Genomic DNA, 20,187 nt, shown 5'->3' on the forward strand with positions numbered 1-20,187 from the left:
GTTGCTAAATTAAGATTTAATGATTTAATGTCCTTACTTTTTGCATACTATAACTTCCAAGCACACCCATGTGATAGATACTAAAGACAAGTCTTTACCTTTCGCATACCAGTATTTAATATTATCACAACTCATACCCATGCACTTCTTGTAGTCGTATTTTTCGAGAGCCCTGCGAAGTGCCCGGTACCTCCAGTCATCGCTATGGAGACTGGACGACACATTTAGGACATTGTCACGGGTTGCTGACAGTTGCTGTCGCACATCATCCTTTGAGCACTTGATGGCCAGACATTCTGCCAGAAGGTCAACTGGCCTGATAAAAAATAAATGTTTATTAATGTTAACACATTTACATGGTGAACTGGCCTGATGATATATGAAATTTTCATACATTCACAAGGTGGCCACTAGGGCTTCATCATAAAAAAACAAGAGATGTGTTTGTCAGAAACACAATGCCCCCTTCTGCGCCGCTTTGAAGCCATATATTTGACCTATGACATTGAAGGATGACCTTGACCTTTCAACACTCAAAATGTGCAGCTCCATGAGATACACATGCATGCCAAATATTAAGTTGCTATCTTCAATATTGCAAAAGTTATGGCAAACCTTTAACCAAGGTTAAAGTTTTACACAGAATGACAGACAGACAGACAGACAGACAGACAGGCCAAAAACAATATACTCCGATCATTCGATCCGGAGGCATAAAAATTCCTTAGATTTGCAAGAATTTTGTTCTTGATAGAACTGAAAGCTTCCCTGATGAGTTTATTACTTGACCAGCAAATAATTGATTCTTTTTTTAAGGATCACACTGACCAAGAATCAAAAGTGAATTTATATTCAAGTGCTTAGCAATAGTACATGGTTGTTAACTGCAAACAATTAAGTGCAAATCATTGAACATCAAAAAAGAGAACAAACAGATAGAAGGACTGACAAACAACATAAAGAAAACTGATAGAAGAATTCACTTACCACATGGAACAAACTGATAAAAGGACTGAGAAACAAAGTAGAGCAAAATTTATAAAAAGAGTACCAAACAACACAGAGCAAACAGATTGAAGGACTGACAAACGGTATACAGCACACAATTAGAAGGACTGACAAACAATTTACAGCACAAAGATAGAAGGACTGACAAACAATATACAGCACACAGATAAAAAAATTGACAAATGTCATAAACCAAACCGATATAAGGACTTAGAAACAAAATCTAAATTTTTATATTTGTTAATTAGTTCTAGTGCTTACAATCCATATAAACATATTGATTCATCTATGCAAGTAATTTCACTGCCAGATTATTTTAACACATAGAATCTATGCAAGTAATTTCACTACCAGATTATTTGAACACATAGAATTCTATGCAAGTAATTTCACTACCAGATTATTTTCACACATAGAATAATATCATATGACCATGATATCCTAGCCTCAGTAAATATATATGTCAACTACGAAGTCCTACCTGCATTTTTTCCAGGATGCATACTCATGTGACAAATAGTCAGTGGTTACGTTTCTCATGCACTGCAATACTCCAGCATCAGTCAGTGACGTACAGTACTCTGTTAATGCAAACACATGCATACAGGTTTGTATCATATATAACTCATACCTGGTGGTGAAATAATCATGACTGGTGAGGGATTTGAATCAATATCTGAATGAAATCTACATGCAACATGATAAAAAACTCAGTAAATAAATAAAAAATGACTGCATGAACAATATTTAAATTAAGATGTTTTTAAATGTATTTGTTACTTTATTTAAGACACGAATTCTATAAAAAAAATCGTAATTTAAATTATAAATAACAATGGTACTCAATTTAATTAAATGTTATCAATATTTGAATTGCACACACCAAAGAGGGCGACACACTATTGTCGACCCACTTTTAATTTTAAAAAAGGAATTTAAAATCCTTCTTGCTGGATTATTTTTTAAAACAGTGATCAACATTAAAATTGGATATAATACATTTTTAGTTTTAAATGCGTTCAATTTAAGTTTCCCTTTGTTTAATTTTTGAGCTCCACACTGGCGTAACAGTAAAAAATGTTACTCAGTGACATTTCTTCCGTTCCATGGACAAAATACACAGAGTTGGCACCTACTGTTTAACAAAGCTAGTTACCTAATAGTGTTATCATGATATTAAAAAACTTCTATTAATGGCCCTAAATTGGTAAGTGTTTTGAGAAGACATAAATACCTTGAAGGATGGATAAATATATAAAGATATTGTATAAAAATGATGTTGAAATGTTGATGTTTAAATGATGTGGCAAATGGATTGTTTAAGAGTTTTGCCAGACACAAAAAACATAATAGGTTTCATAGAGTTTTGTAGGTTTGAAAGATATTGGAATACTGCCCTGGATTTTATCAATCCTGTTTTGACTTCACATACATACCTGGTAGGGTGGTAATGGCAGCACATACATAGGAACAACCAGTGTGACAGCACTTCTGAGTGGTGGGACAGTCATGGTCCACAAAACACGTGTTGTTACCCACTCTCACGTTCCCACATTCCAAGCTCCCATTGACTGGCCTTGGACAGAAACCAGCCTTTTCTCCTGTCAAGAACATAGAAAACTTAAGAATATTGACTTTCAAAATCAAGACCAATTCTTGTGACATTTTCAAGAAAAACTTTCTTTCAAACAGTTCAGATATTGTGTTTTTAATTAATTCATTTTTTTCTACATTCCAATTAGCTATTTGTAATATGTTTAAAAATATGTCAAGCTATCTATTAAAGAAGGAGCACATTCACCTTATGTATAAAATCCTGTACAGATGTTAGAACTTAACATGCTTGTGCTACCTGATGCTTGAACTTAGCTTTGTTCGGCTAATCCATGTTATTTGGGATACAGTTTTATTATTATGCATTAATATTAGTTTGTGAAAAATATATAATGCAAACAAATTCCCTTCTTTTATGTTGTACAGTTCAACTATGAACCAATACCATTTGTAAAGTAACAACAATGCTAACTCTGTAACGGTTTGATCGATCCATCCTTAAGTCGAACGTTAAATGCTACGACACTTTTATTTTTGCGAAGTCAATGGCATTTTTCTGCCAACTGAAACGGGTAAAATACTCACGTGTGTCTATGCACTTGTATTGGCAGTCTTGCAGGCAGCAGTGAAGTCCCTCCCTGCAAGTCTTGTGTGAATCACAGGTTGCCGTGACAACATTGTCACAGTTTGTCGGTGCCCTTCCGCACATGGCCTCACCATCATAGTCATCTAAAGCGTTAGGATTCCATTATAGCTTGTAAGTGCTTGTTACTTACAATACATTTATAAATAGAATCTATAAGATATTTTATTACATGTGAAATCATAACTTACACTAAATTTAAGAGATTCTCTTCGATATTTTATTCCATCAGAAAATTTATAAATCCTTTTTTCTTCAAAAGGTCAACTATTGACAGTTTAGGCCAAAAAGTAAATTTTGAATGAATGTCAAGCATATATGACACATTCAGGCCATTTTTAAAATTGAGTTTTCTAGGATATTTGTAAATATGAGCCTAGATTATGTGCGGGTTAAAACATCAAGCTGAAAAATTAAACATGAGTAAAATACTATTGTGCAATTGTTCATTAATAAACCTTGCTAAAAACCAAGCTTGTCAAGTCCAATAATCAATGAAAACAATGACTGAATTGGTTATGTTTTATTAATACACTGTAACATTCCTTTTTTATTTAAGTACACAATAAATATTATTTGCTTTATCAAAAAGAACCAAAAAATCATCTGACCAGAGACACAAAGAAGTCTAAAACACAGTAACACGAGAGATTTAAGAGAGCAAGTCGTACCATAGCAATGGTCAGGCACACCAAATATGTTGGACACATTGGCAAACATGGCAAGGAACATTTTCATGTCTCTTACTCCACATTTCACCTCACTAAATCCATCTTGAAGGCACCGTCTGAAGGCTGCATAGGCACTGAAATCCCAGTAGACACTTGATTATAGATGGAAAAACATTTATGCATGAAAATAAACAAAATTGTTTATAGTACATTTATAATTAAAATAAAATATTTTTAACAGTAATAATCATTACTCTGATTGTCATTTTCTTCTTTTCCAAATATCCACATAATCATTATAATTGCCCTAATCATTATTAATCACCACAACAATCAGAATAAGCATCCTCAGTGGCATCAGCTGCAGCAAAATCAACAACAACAACAACAACATTAAAATAAGCATCATCAATATCAGCATCAGTATTATAACAATTCCCATTTTCTTGATGGTTCCTTCTTTGCCATATCACCATTTAATAGAGAATCTATCAATGGACTCCTGGTTGATGATCATTATAAACCCATTTATGCCTAGCGTAAAGAAAAAAGGCCTTGGCAAACAGCGTAGAACCTGATGAGACGCCGCATGATGCGGCGTCTCATCAGGGTCTGTGCTGTTTGCTTAAAGGAATTTCTGTAAGAAATATTCTAAATATAGAAATAAATATACTAGACATCCCTAATTTTGGAAATAAATTGATCCAATTTAGAAGGATGGGAGAGTCCGCTAGGCATAAATGGGTTAACATCATCACAAATCAATAGGTCGTTACGATTCAAAACAGTAGAAGACACCAATGTTCTTATTTTATATTAAATGACAACTGTTTCCTGCCATGCATATTTGATTAACATATTGTTCATACAAAGTTTATAATGGATACTTAGAACATACTACATGATAAATATGTGGCCAAGTCAGAACAGAAGTAGTGACACACTGATTGCATTGTAAAGTGTTTACAAAGTGTAACCAATATTTTTAATAACTGAACAAAAGATGTCACATACATACCCACAACCATCTGTAGCATCTGAAACAGAATAAAACAACCATATATGAAATTATTCTCGGTTTGATAAATACGGTATAGTATGGTTTAATACGTGTTATTTAGAAGAGAGATTATGGTAATGGTTTAGCGCGAATAATGCACGGGTTTTGTGTGCATGTTTTAGCGCGAAAGCGCACGAGTTTTTCGTTTTGGGGTATATATGATTTACAAATCTATTGAGTCGCCATTCGAGGGTGTATTTGACAGGCAAACGTTATGGAACAAGAAAACGAAAGGGTGATAACCCCGCCCGCCCGCCCTTAATGAACATATGTATGGTTAAATAATTGGTTACATTGCTTTTATGTTTATAATTTTGCAATTATAAAGTCTATATTTAGTATATTTTCAGTTCAGTTTTTAGTCTATGTGAGATGGGATCTTAACACGAACCGATTCCTTTACTGGGAAAGACGATGGGTGTATTTTCATTTAAGTCTGAAGCAGCTAAGTTTTCTTGATTATTTTGACTCATTTTTTACTTAATATTGTGTTTGAATGAAGTTTTTTAAGTTATGGGTGTCATGTTGTTCGAGACTCTCACTTCCTGGAGATAGTACATCCAGCATATTTATTGAAATATTGGTATGTTTAAATGTCAGTGTTATTATTTTTTGTTGTCTTTTGTAATGAACGTTTAATTTCAAAGACATTCTTATTGTACGATAACTTAGTAAATTCATTTTGGTGTGACTGGTTAGATGTTGAAGTCGGTTTAATATAGCTGTTAAAAAAAAAAATCGTCATATGCATTTATATATTTCTCGGAATACTTATGATTTATTAACATTCTTTTTAGGTGCCTAATGGATTTTATGGTTTGAGTGATTTGTTTGTTTCTTGTTGATGTCCGGGGTGTGTGCGGGATGCTTTTGATGTTTGTTTGTTTTGTTAATTTGCGAAATGAAATTGATAATGTTTTAATTACATTTTTTACTAAAGAATACTTAATGTCTACAGTATAATAATAGCTGCTTATTTGTAGATTTCTCTCAAATTAGAGGTTTTGGGAGGTGATGAAGGCACCTAGACACCGGTCTCGAGCCATGGGCTACAGGGATACGTCCCCCTGCCATTAAAAGAAAAAATAAGAAAACAAAAATGGCAGTAGGGTTGCGTATCCCGCTCGCGGTTTTACCTGAATCGTTTATTACTACTGATTATTGTATGGGGTGTACGTGAAGTCATGTACACTTCTCTTGATTGGTGGTGGTGGATGAATCTTGCAGATATTAGCAGCTTCTTTGAACAAATTAATGTCTCACATTTGTTAATTTATAATATTTAAGCAACTTAGCGTGATTGATGGGCATTCGGGGCGTCCTGTGTGCACTTTGGGCATCGGCGGGGATCAGTTTATTCAAACAGTAACTCTTATTTGAGATATATACTTGAAGTAATGGTTATGAATAAATTTGCACTTTTTCACATGACAAACATGTGCATGTGAAGTATTCATTATTACATGCCCTACGGCATTTAAATAGTATCGTTTCAGTTCTTTATACACCTGAACAAAGATGTAACATCGTTTCCAGTCGTCTCGAGACTCATCTACTGAGCGGTGCCGTTGAGGTCTATATCCATTGCACATATAACACATACGGGCGTCAGAAGAATTGTTTTTTGCATTTATATGTTGAAAGTCCTGTCAAATACAAGCACTCACTCCGAAAGTCCTGTCTAATACAAGCACTCACTCCTATTTTGTCTTTGGTTTATTATTTGTATGATAATGATAATGATGATGATATGGGTTATAAAGATGATGAGATTTTAATAGTATTTTGAGAATAGAGAATAATAAATTTACTCATAACTATGAGTAATTTACATTTCATAATATTATCAAGGGACTCATTTTGCCACAAGAAACCGTCAGAGACGGGTGATGCTCCCCAAAGTTTTTTTGTCACAATATTGCACTATATATTCAGATAAATGGAAATCATCTAACCAGAACCCACAAATAACATGCGCATCTCCTCAAGGTAGTTAAGCTTCCCATAAAGCTTCATTGAATTCCAGTCAGTAGTTGGGGGGACAAGAATTGCACTTTATGTACAGTTTATAGAAAATTTAAAGGGCCATAACTCTGTGAAAAATCATCCTACCACAACCGGCTGATAATATGCACATCTCCTCTTGGTAGTGAAGCTTCCCATAAAGTTTAAGTTGAATTCCGGTCATTAATTGCTGAGAAATAGCCCGGACAAAAATTGTGCACGGACGGACCGACAGACACACAGACGAAGCGGTGACTATATGCTCCCCCCAAAAATTTTGGGGGAGCATAATAAACCTATGACTTTAAAATTAGGTACTTACTTTTTTTAAATACGTTAAATGTGTATATCAAATACATTTCGTATAATGTGTTAATTTTGAATGTTGTAGTTATTTAAGCATGGGAAGCATGTGTTTGGAGTTTGTTTTTAATGTGTGTTAAATTAGTATACTCACTGTATGCATAAAGTATTTATGTCATGTATCCCAAAAGTAATAGGTAATAACACGGCACACAGAAGTGCTCTTAAAAGAATGTTATGAGAGTATTCATAAAATGCAGGGTTTTCAATATGAATTCATTAAAATACAACAATACCATTGGGTTTAATTATTAGAAGGACTTGTCAACAGTAAAAACATGACAGATTCAAGAAAGAATCCATGCATAATATTCAAACAAGCAAATTAATCATCCTTAGAAAAATGTTAAAAATAAACATTTGTGTATTGGTTCTTTTCAATAAAGATTGGACAAAATAAAATAAAACATGTGTAACACTTTCAATTGATAAATTTACTAGACATTAGTATAACTGACGCTCGATTGGTCATTGTGGGTTAAGGTACTGCTTAAATGTACCCCGGGTTCTTTTAAGTAAACTTAACCCAGGTACAGAAAATATACCAACACGTACCTGGCTAATTTAGACTGTACCAGAGGTTTATTCCTACCCAAAATCCGATGTCGTAAACACGCTACGGAATACGAAACAATATTCTCTTGGAACAAAACCTGCCTGAACATGCTTTTTTGAGTAGGACAAAATATTGACATAAATATGAACATAATTAATTAAAAAAATTAGCCAACAATGATCAATTTAGCGTTAGAATTCCTGGGTACCTTTCAGTATATTTCCGTACCCGGGGTTAATTTAAGTTTACTTAAAGAGTACCCGGGGTACATTTAAGTAGTACCCGAGCCGACAATGACCAATGGAGCATAACTGACATAGAATTTAAAATGCCTTCCATCTTAAAACCTCTTCCCACTCAGAAGCAACGTGAAAATAGCTTTTGCAACCAGAGTAAAACCAGAACTGCCTGCGAGTTACTCACAGTTTGTTCAGGTTCAATGCTGTTTGCTGCTTATCAGTATCTTAAGGTTGGAAATTAAGCCTTTAAAACATGATACTAGTATGAAGATTTTAAATTTTATTAGATTTTCTAAGGGACTACAAACGCATCAAAGTGCGTTTATAAGGGATAACGGGTTAAATGCCCTGTGTTGTGTAGTTGTATTATGTTACCTCTTGCTTCTAGAGGTACCGGGTTCAAACCTTATAAATGCAGATACATTTTGTTTAATCTTTCTTCCTTGTTATTATAATTATTTAACAACTATTACACATATTACAGCTTTCTAAGTAAATTTATTTAATGACATCCTTCTAAAATATGTGATCAAGTCCCATTAATGTTGAAATGTAAAAATGAGCATACCTCTGACTTGCCATTCAGAAAGACATTTCATCACAGTGGTATTTCTAGTCCTTTCAGAACAGCTGTCCTCCACAGTTGTACCTGAAACCCATCAAGGGTACCACAGTGCAATACTTTGAGGGTACCACAGTACAATAATTTGAAGGTATCATAGCACAATACAAAGAGGGTACGCCAGTGCAATACATCGAGGGTACCACAGTACAATACATTGAGGATACCCCAGTGCAATACAGTGAGGGTACCACAGTATAGTACTTTGAGGGGTACCACAGTGCAATACATCGAGGGAACCACAGTGCAATACATCGAGGGTACCACAGTACAATACATCGAGGGTACCCCAGTACAATACATTGAGGGTACCACAGTGCAATACATTGAGGATACCCCAGTGCAATACAGCGAGGGTACCACAGTATAATACTTTGAGGGGTACCACAGTGCAATACATCGAGGGAACCATAGTGCAATACATTGAGGGTACCACAGTACAATACATCGAGGGTACCCCAGTACAATACATTGAGGGTACCACAGTGCAATACATCGAGGGTACCACAGAGCAATACATTGAGGGTACCCCAGTGCAATACATCGAAGGAACCACATTGCAATACATCGGGGGTACTTTAGTGCAATACATCGAGGGTACCACAGTGCAATACAGCGAGGGTACCACAGTACAATACATCGAGGTTACCCCAGTGCAATACAGCGAGGGTACCACAGTATAATACTTTGAGCGGTACCACAGTGCAGTGCATCAAGGAAACCCCAGTGCAATACATCGAGGGTACCACAGTGGAATACATTGTGACTGGCAAGAGAAATACATTTCACTTTTGCAAATACAAACATGTACATTGATTCACTTTACAGTGATGTTCTTACCACATCAGAAACAAGGAATATGTTTTGTTCAAGCTATCAAATATTTTTTGGGAAAATACTTTCTTGAATGCAGGAGGCTGTCCTTGCATACATCACCTTTCTTTGATGATTATCATTGTACGTATATATTTCTAAATCACATCATGCACAATAAAGTTATGTGTCATGCATGAACATCAAATTTCACTAATACAGATTATACAAACGTCAAAAGTCCACTGTAAACTTTTAGGGAAAAACTTTTTTGTTGCAAGAAAAAGTTTATCTTGATACGGTGATCTTTTGTGTCAATGTATTTCATAATCCCACAATAAGAGTTATGGGCAGTACATAAAATATTGACATACAAACCCAGCAACATGCCATGAATTATCTCCTCACAAATATATGGGGGAGAAATAATTATATAATTAGTCTGTGTCATTCTATGAAGTATTAAAACCAAAAAAAGGAAAAAAAAGTACCATTTGCACATCTCAAAAAGTTGGCGACATAGTTTGTCTTGCGCTGAAGTTTTAAACGTAACTGTCCAGCTAGGGGTTCTGCGATTGACTGGGCATCACACTTCCCGCTCATGTCATCGAATGCTAACTTGAAACAGTGCTCCAGGCTGATGTTAAACAGTCTGCATGGAATAGTCATAGAATTATGATTTTATGTTTGATATGAGAATTCTACAGAATCAAGTTTCATAAATAGCATAATTGTATTGTTATATAAGCTGATTTATTTTTATGCAAAGAAAATATTCATTATTTTTAAAACTTCCTATTCACAATGCAAACTGAAGACTGTAACCCTTTCCCCATCAGAAACAAGTGAACAAACAGCATGTAACCAGGACAGCCTGCGAGTAACTTGCAGTCTGTTCCGGTTTATGCTGTTTGATGCTTATCAGTATCTAAGGTTGGAAATGAAGCTTTTAAAACTTGAATAAAGTAAGAAAGGTCTTTAATTAAATTCAACTTTCTGACGGACTACAAAATCGCAAAAATACGTATCTAAGTGGTAATAGGTTAATATATAATGAAAAATGACATACATTATACCTAAAGTATAGTTTTGTGGTTCAAATCCGTTTTGCCAAGAAAAAATAAGATTTTTCAACAAATAAGGCACTGGGCCGGTTTTCACTAAGCTGCTTAGGGAAATCTCACTTAGGTGATACTTCTAGAAAAAAAAATAATTAAATTTTCTATAATAAATTTCAAAATTTCTAAATAAAAAGGATAAAATATAAATCATGTTCGAAGTATTTATTTGTTAAAATATTTTATGTAAAAAGACAATCATATGAAACAGCAAGAGACTTACTGCATTATAGTATTTTCAGGAATTTCATGTGGTTAACCCAAAAAAAGATTTGTGATTTCTGGCCCTGCTTTAATATAACTCTTACCCGCAGTCTAGTCCAGGCAACCTCCTTAGGACATTTGTAAGCTGTAACACCGAAATGCTGCCGTCCATTTCCAAACACTTATCAAACTGATTGAAATGCTGATGGAATGCTAGTTGGCATTCCCCATGTGAGCTATACTTAAGATTTGTGTAGTGATCTGCAAAAGAACCAAAAGTTCCAACATCATGATTAGACAACTTTTTTACAAATACAGGTGTATATTGCTCGTTTTGAACCGACCATAAATGCACTGTTAAAAATGTAATAGAATACATGAATGGACAAGTGGCAAACAATGTTGATAGAAATCAATACACTTAGCCATTCATAACAAAGATCAAGAAACATGCAGTCTAGTGTGTTGACAGAAACTGCCTATCTCAAAATAAAGTCATATCAGATGCTGAAAACACTTTTTAAATCCTTAAAATAAATCTTTGAAATCAAACAGAAACAAGTAATACCCCAACATCCTTGCATGTCAGGGTACAGAGTTCCAAACGTGTTTGCTGCGTTCAGCGTATACTCTGGAAAGCTGTATGTAAGGCTCTTGAAGACCTCCTCAAATGAACACTCCCTCTGTGCTGAGGTTGATATGGTACGACGTACACAGTCCGTTACCAGAAATAGCCCACTGAAATGAGGTTGCTCTAATTCATTTTCATGCTTTGATGACCATAAAATATTGAAAAAAGAAATGTCAGGTTGTTTGTATTTCACCCGACTGATTAACTTTTTTTATGTCACTTTGGTAAAACTAATTAATTACAGTATTTGTCAATGTGATGTTTGCTCTAAAGTTTCATTTTTATAAAAAATTCCACAAAACTATGGAACATCAATAGTTCAAAGAAATCATTTTTCCTTAACTTTAACGTAAATATTGTAATGTATGCAATGTACAATTTGACAATACTAAAAAATCAATAAACATCTAGAAGCTTCTGCACTACAATATAAAGGCCCTTGTAGAGTTCTAAAGTAAGTAAATAAAAAAAAGCCAAACTTTACATACTTGCATGCATTGTCGGAGTAGTAACTTTCCATAGCGAGCGGGCATCTGAACTGCATCACATACAGCAGGTAGTTCTGATCCAAGCACACGCTGGTGGGAGACAAGGGGCCATAACTGGGGATTTCAGTGTTGCCTGTAATCATAAATGTTGTTATCCTGTAAATTTCTTATTTTTATGAGCTGACTTTAAATTAACGTATCTTAGAATCAATCAACATGGTCATCATATATATATATATATATATGTATAGGGAATACAATAAGCTTATAATCACTATGGTCCATTAATTGAGATTTAAACAAGTAAAATCAATATTTTCTGCAGTGATAGTAACACAAGTATACAATAACTTTTAGTCCTCACATGAAATATTTCAAGTCTACAATCAGTAGCATCAACCAATATATTACAACAACCAAACACTCAATATTTTACCTGCACACTGCTGCATGAGCTCAAGTGTGATGTCCGGTCTGTGCTGCACCACTGAAGCCAGGAAGCGCGGGTCAGTTGACATGAGTTCAGTAATTGACATCTTGGAACATGCGGGCTGCCAGTGTCGGGTGTGGGCAGCAATACAACTGATCTCCTGATGCATGAACCTGAAAACAATGTCATGAAAGATAACAGTTGAAAAAGTTTTCTGAGTAGACACACAGTGTTCTGCATTTTCCAGTACACAGAAGCCCAAATAAGAACCTCTAAACCATAGTCTTTACCCAGCCCTTGATTAATTTTTAGACAGAACGTCAAGATAATAAGGTGAAGCCATGGATATCTCAAAATTAGTTTTTTGGAACATTTGCATTGAATGTTTTCTTTTAAGTAGGCTTTATAGACTTTTGGGCTGGAGGAACTTCACAGACATTATGCTGGTGATATAAAAAAAAAATGTAAGCTTATTGCTTGGACCTTAATAGAAGTTGCTGTGGCTAAGGTGTCTACATAGTGACCGGGAGGTCACAATGTCGATCCATACTGTGGGAGCATTCTTTAAATCTCCTTAAAAGACATCAAGCACTGGCTCCAGCCAGGAAACTGACTTAAGAGCAGTTTCTATAAGCCATAGGCCTTTGATGCAAATGAGCTAAAATAAACAAGGGCTGTTTGTAAAACATGCATGCCCCCCATATGGGCTCTCTGCTGTAGTGACAGCCATTGTGTGAATATGTTTTTTGTCACTGTGACCTTAACCTTTGACCTAGTGACCTGAAAATCAATAGGGGTCATCTGCCAGTCATGATAAATGTACCTATGAAGTTTCATGATCCTAGCCAAAAGCATTCTTGAGTTATCATCCGGAAACTTTTTTACTATTTCGGGTCACCGTGACCTTGACCTTTGAATAGCGATCTAAAAATCAATAGGGGTTATCTGCGAGTTATGATCGATCTACCTATCAAGTTTCATGATCCTAGGAATAAGCGTTCTTGAGTTATCATCCCGAAACCATTTTACTATTTTGGGTCACCATGACCTTGACTTTTGACCTAGTGACCTCAAAATCAATAGGGGTCATTTGCAAGTCATGATCAATGTACCAATGAAGTTTCATTATTGTAGCCATTAGCGTTCTTGAGTTATCATCCGGAAACCATTTTACTATTTCAGGTCACCGTGACCTTGACGGTTGATATAGTGACCTGAAAATCAATAGGGGTCAACTTTGAGTCATGATCAATCTACCTATCAAGTTTCATGATCCCAGGCATAAGCGTTCTTGAGTTATCATCAGGAAACCATTTTACTATTTCGGGTCAAAGTGAACTTGACCTTTGACCTAGTGACCTGAAAATCAATAGGGGTCATCTGCAAGTCATGATCAATGTACCTATGAAGTTTCATGATCCTAGGCATAAGCGTTCTTGAGTTATCATCCGGAAACCATTTTACTATTTCGGGTCACCATGACCTTGACCTTTGACCTAGTGACCTGAAAATCAATAGGGGTTATTTGCCAGCCATTATCAATCTACCTATGAAGTTTCATGATCCTAGGCATAAGCGTTCTTGAGTTATCATCCGGAAACCATTTTACTACTTCGGGTCACTGTGACCTTGACCTTTGACCTAGTGACCTGAAAATCAATAGGGGTCATCTGCGGGTTATGATCAATCTACCTATCAAGTTTCATGATTCTAGATCTAAGCGTTCTTGAGTAATCATCCGGAAACCATTTTACTATTTCGGGTCACTGTGACCTTGACCTTTGACCTAGTGACCTGAAAATCAATAGGGGTCATCTGCCAGTCATGATCAATCTACCTATCAAGTTTCATGATCCTAGGCCTAAGCGTTCTTGAGTTATCATCCGGAAACCATTTTACTATTTCGGGTCACCGTAACCTTGACCTTTGACCTAGTGACCTCAAAATCAATAGGGGTCATCTGCGAGTCATGATCAATGTACCTATGAAGTTTCATGATCCTAGGCCCAAGCGTTCTTGAGTTATCATCCGGAAACCACCTGGTGGACGGACCGACAGACAGACCGACCGACCTACAGACCGACCGACATGTGCAAAGCAATATACCCCCTCTTCTTCGAAGGGGGGCATAATAGTTGTACAGTTAATTGATGGAAGGTCTACTCACCAACAAGCAGTGTCAATATCCACCCCTGCCATATCATCAAGGCTGTGGCCACACTGGGTCTTGAAGACATGATCCACATTGGGTGCAACACAGTATTGACCTGAGGAAGAGTGAAATACAAGAGCACCGCCTTGCGGGTGCAGACCGCTCATCTATTTTCTTTTTAAAGGTGAAGGGACTCTCATTTTCAATCACAAATGAGGGAGGGGTGGAGTGAAGAGGGGTGCATTGTGTGGGGGTGTGGATATTTATTACATTATCTTCCAAAAATGCGAAAAAAAGGAAAACAAAATCGGGGGGGAGGGGGGGGGGGGTTCTGGTGGGGATTCTTGGGTGCGATGGTTGGACGGGATTTCAAACATAAAATAATAAAAATAAATATTTGTGTTTTTAACCGTTTCAAAAAAAAAAAATGGGGGGGGGGTGAGGTGGGGGGGTATAGTGTGAGGGTGTGGTGGTAATTTGTGAGATGATCTTTAAAAAAAAACAAGATGTGTTTGTGAAACACAATGTCCCCCTATATGATGTTTGACCTTGAAGGATGACCTTGACCTTGTGAAGGATGACCTTGAACTTGACCTTTCACCACTCAAAATGTGCAGCTCCATGAGATACACATGCATGCCAAATATCAAGTTGCTATCTTCAATATTGCAAAAGAATTCATAAAATAAGCAATTTGGGCCACATATATTTGACCTCTGACCTTGAAGGATGACCTTGACCTTGACCTTTCACCACTCAAAATGTGCAGCTCCATGAGATGCACATGCATGCCAAATATCAAGTTGCTATCTTCAATATTGCAAAAGTATTTATAAAATAAGCGATTTGGGCCACATATATTTGACCTCTGACCTTGAAGGATGACCTTGACCTTGACCTTTCACCACTCAAAATGTGCAGCTCCATGAGATACACATGCATGCCAAATATCAAGTTGCTATCTTTAATATTGCAAAAGTATTCATAAAATGAGCGATTTTGGCCACATATATTTGCCCTCTGACCTTGAAGGATGACCTTGACCTTGACCTTACACCACTCAAAATGTGCAGCTTCATAAGATACATATGCATGCCAAATATGAAGTTGTTATCTTCAATAAAGCAAAAGCTATTGCAAAATGTTAAAGTTGGCCCAAACAGACCAACAGACCAACAGACAGACAGGGCAAAAACAATATGTCCCCCACTACTATAGTGGGGGACATAAAAAAAAGAAAAAAAAATTAGGGGGAGGGGGGGGGGATTCGGATGGGGGGAGGGGGGGTGGGGGGGATTCTTGGGTGTGATGGTTGGACGGTATTTCAAACATAAAATTATCAAAATAAATAGTTTTGTTTTTTAACCGTTTGAAAAAAAAACCTTAGGGGAGGGGTGGGGTGGGGGGGGGGGTATAGTGTGAGGGTGTGGTGGTCATTTGTGAGATGATGTTAAAAAAAAAAAAAAATAGGGGGGGGGATTTGGGGAGGGGGAAGAGGGGGGGGCACGGAAATGGTTTGGGTGGAGTCTATTGTGGTATGTCAGGTAAGAGTAGTTTTGTCAAAGTATCAATCAATCTAATCATAAATAAAGAAGTTATGGCAATTTTAGCAAAATTTAATTATTTGACCTTGAGAGTCAAGGTCATTCATAGGTCAAGGTAAAATTCAACTTGCCAGGTACAGTAACCTCATGATAGCATGAAAGTATTTGAAGTTTTAAAGCAATAGCCTTGATACTTTAGAAGTAAAGTGGATCGAAACACAAAATTTAACCATATATTCAAAGTTACTAAGTCAAAAAAGGGCCATAATTCCGTAAAAATGACATCCAGAGTTATGCAACTTGTCCTTTTACTGTACCCTTATGATAGTTTGCGAGTGTTCCAAGTATGAAAGCAATATCTATGATACTTTAGGGGTAAAGTGGACCAAAACACAAAACTTTACCAAACTTTCAATTTTCTAAGTATAAAGGGCCCATAATTCCGTCCAAATGCCAGTCAGAGTTACATAACTTTGCCTGTACAGTCCCCTTACGATAGTTAATAAGTGTTGCAAGTATGAAAGCAATAGCTTTGATACTGTAGGAATAAAGTGGACCTAAACACAAAACATAACCAAATTTTCAATTTTCTAAGTATAAAAAGGGCACATAATTCTGTCAAAATGCCAGTCAGAGTTACATTACTTTGCCTGCACAGTCCCCTTATGATAGTAAGTAAGTGTTGCAAGTATGAAAGCAATAGCTTTGATACTTAAGGAATAAAATGGACCTAAACACAAAACTTAACCAAAATTTTCAATTTTCTAAGTATAAAAAGGGCACATAATTCTGTCAAAATGCACGCCAGAGTTATCTAACTTTGCCTGCCCAGTCCCCTCATGATAGTAAGTAAGTGTACCAAGTTTGAATGCAATAGCATTGATACTTTCTGAAAAAGTGGACCTAAACGCAAAACTTAACCAAAATTTTCAATTTTCTAAGTATAAAAAGGGCACATAATTCAGTCAAAACGCACGCCAGAGTTATCTAACTTTGCCTGCCCAGTCCCCTCATGATAGTAAGTAAGTGTACCAAGTGTACCAAGTTTGAATGCAATAGCATTGATACTTTCTGAGAAAAGTGGACCTAAACGCAAAACTTAACTGGACGCCGACGCCGACGCAGACGCCGACGCTGACGCCAAGGTGATGACAATAGCTCATAATTTTTTTTTCAAAAAATAGATGAGCTAAAAAATGAGAATTGCTCGGGGGAAAATGGGGCTTAATGCAAGAGCATCAAGTGTCATCCCTCATCCGGGATTACAATTTTCGTCTGGATTTTTGCTGTGAAGAAACCTCCCTCAAATAAAAAATACCATAATGCAGATAGTGTGGTTCCTTAAAGGCTGTGCAGACTGTTCAGGCTAATCTGGGATGACACTTTAAGCCCATGAATAAAGCCCAGTTTACACAGAGTGTCGCATAATTGATGTTTACCGTAGATCTTGTTCGCTATAATGCGTGCCCTGTGGCTACATAAATGTGGCCTGAGACCGCTTGTTTGTTGACAGCAGATACACATTATCAACTGGCTACAGTTCGTGATTACATGGTAAATGGACATGTGTTGTCGTGTATGTGCACTTGCCAGATGGTAAATGCGCCAGTATATGTATTTCAACAAATTGGTTTGACCCATCAAGTTGACATGTTTATGTAACGATACATGCATATAAGCAATGCGTTTTGGACACTAAAAATAATAAGGATTTAACACAAAGGAGGTACGCTAGAGGTTTATCTTCAGAACCCAACCCCAGGTGGAGTGGGGTGGGGTCCTATCAGGACGGATTTACACGGATTGTGTCATGTCTTGGAAACTTTATTAGTTTCTTAAGAATTACATGGACTTATTAATATTGCATTAACAACTGATTTAAAGAATTATATGGGCTCGGAAACTTTATGTTAACAACTGAATAAAGAGCAAAGAACTATTCATTGAGTTTGTTTATGTATGTGTTTTGGCACAAGAGTGAGGCTCAAATAGTGTCATAATGATTTAACCCTTTGCATGCTGGGAAATTTGTTGTCTGCTAAAATGTCGTCTGCTGAATTTCTAAAATTAGCATTTTCTTCGATTTTTTTCAAAGAATATTATCAGAATAGCAAACAGTTTGGATCCTGATGAGACGCCATGTTCTGTGGCGTCTCATCTGGATCCAAACTGTTTGCAAAGGCCTTTTAAATTCGGTTCCCGCACTGAAAGGGTTAAATCCTGACCAAATCATAAGAGCTTCCAGTGAACATCAAAGGAAGCATCAATCGAAGAAAATCACATTATATAATATCATGAAAATCAACAAAAGGGTACTGGCATATTGAACAACCTTGCTGTGTTTTCCATACGGGATTCCATAAGTCTTTAGGATGCATTTTATGATGTCCAATGCTGTCTTATTAAAATGCTATCTCGTTTAATTGAAACAAGTTTTTAATGCAGAAGGTGAAAACTAATAATTTTCAAGTAGGTTTAACAAAAAATCACTGAAATATTGTTCACAAATAGTTTTATACAAATTACAAGAACAAAACAACTTAAAAAAAAATCAGGTGTAAGTATTTTTTTCTTCAAACATCAAGGTCTTAAAAATACGGTCATAAGTACCGAAAAGTAAAAACTAAATTCCATAGGTCACTCAACTTAGACATGTAGAAACAAAGCTGTCTTGTGCAAGTAAGGTGATTTTTGTGTAATAACTGTGGTTTTTATCTTTCTTTTTACTCTGTATGACATCTTTTTTATAGGTCTGAGACAGTAATATAACAAATAAAAGTTTTTACTTTAATAATAAAACAAGAGATGTTTGTCGGAAACACAATGCCCCCTATTGCGCCACTTTGAATTAAAAATATTTTTTTTATATCCCTTTAAAAAAATATTGCTTCCCTTGTGAAAATGATCTGTACCTGCCAAATGAAATAAAATAGAAATTATCACCCTTTAAATCTTGTTACTTCCCTTGGACTTTGTTTTTTGACATTTGACCTTGAAGGATGACCTTGACCTTTCACCACTCAAAATGTGCAGCTCCGTGAGATACACATGCATGCCCAATATCAAGTTGTTATCTTCAATATTGCAAAAATTATGGCCAATGTTTAAGTTTTCGGACGAACGGACGTACAGACTAACTGACAGACAGACAGAAGGACGGACTGACGGTCAGTTCAACTGCTATATGCCATCCTATAGGGTGCATAAAAATCAACCTAAAACCACCATATGTGCATATAAGGACAAATAACAAACATAACATACATTTCTCCAGATGAGTGGCTGCACTCTCAAAGACCTCCTTGCTGTGATCAATGAGAGCTGTTAAGAAGTAGGCCTTGCTTGGGCTGCCCCCAGGGCATGTGTCATCAACACCAAACATTAGGACTAGTTCATTGACCACGCAGCTGTACAGAGCATCCACCAGACTGCAAAAAAATGCCTTAGAGGTCAATGTTTTCTTTGAGGTCAGTGTTTTCTTTGAGGTCAGTGAGCTGTTTCTTTGAGGTCAATGTTTTCTTTGAGGCCAGTGAGCTGTTTCTTTGAGGTCAGTGTTTTCTTTGAGGTCAGTAAGCTGTTTCTTTGAGGTCAATGTTTTCTTTGAGGTCAGTGAGCTGTTTCTTTAAGGTCAGTGTTTTCTTTGAGGTCAGCGAGCTGTTTCTTTGAGGTCAATGTTTTCTTTTGGTCAGTGAGCTGTTTCTTTGAGGTAAATGTTTTCTTTGAGGTCAGTGAGCTGTTTCTTTGAGGTCAGTGAGCTGTTTCTTTAAGGTCAATGTTTTCTTTGAGGTCAGTAAGCTGTTTCTTTGAGGTCAGTGAGCTGTTTCTTTGAGGTCAGTGAGCTGTTTCTTTGAGGTCAATGTTATCTTTGAGGCCAGTGAGCGGGTTCTTTGAGGGCAGCGTTTTCTTTGAGGTTAGTGAGCTGCTTCTTTGAGGTCAATGTTTTCTTTAAGGTCGGTGAGCTGTTTCTTTGAGGTCAATGTTTTCTTTGAGGCCAGTGAGCTGTTTCTTTGAGGTCAATGTTTTCTTTGAGGTCGGTGAGCTGTTTCTTTAAGGTCAGTGTTTTCTTTGAGGCAAGTGAGTGTTTTCT

General features: G+C 36.4%; 1 protein-coding gene across 1 annotated transcript in view; it reads right to left on the reverse strand.

Moving 5' to 3' along the window:
* LOC127840633 (uncharacterized) overlaps positions 1–20,187 on the reverse strand; it is a 317,893-nt gene that overhangs the window by 271,406 nt on the left and 26,300 nt on the right. The window contains exons 19-32 of the mRNA XM_052369044.1: positions 19,365–19,528; positions 14,572–14,671; positions 12,411–12,577; positions 11,975–12,107; positions 11,424–11,593; positions 10,960–11,116; positions 10,025–10,185; positions 8,667–8,747; positions 4,895–4,913; positions 3,877–4,010; positions 3,148–3,291; positions 2,445–2,609; positions 1,490–1,589; positions 138–316 (exon numbers count right to left, since the gene is read on the reverse strand). Coding sequence (XP_052225004.1) covers positions 138–316; positions 1,490–1,589; positions 2,445–2,609; positions 3,148–3,291; positions 3,877–4,010; positions 4,895–4,913; positions 8,667–8,747; positions 10,025–10,185; positions 10,960–11,116; positions 11,424–11,593; positions 11,975–12,107; positions 12,411–12,577; positions 14,572–14,671; positions 19,365–19,528 — 1,874 coding nt within the window. The remainder of the gene's footprint in view (positions 1–137; positions 317–1,489; positions 1,590–2,444; positions 2,610–3,147; positions 3,292–3,876; positions 4,011–4,894; positions 4,914–8,666; positions 8,748–10,024; positions 10,186–10,959; positions 11,117–11,423; positions 11,594–11,974; positions 12,108–12,410; positions 12,578–14,571; positions 14,672–19,364; positions 19,529–20,187) is intronic.

The sequence above is a fragment of the Dreissena polymorpha genome, chromosome 8 (assembly GCF_020536995.1).
Source record: "Dreissena polymorpha isolate Duluth1 chromosome 8, UMN_Dpol_1.0, whole genome shotgun sequence".
NCBI lineage: Eukaryota > Metazoa > Mollusca > Bivalvia > Myida > Dreissenidae > Dreissena > Dreissena polymorpha.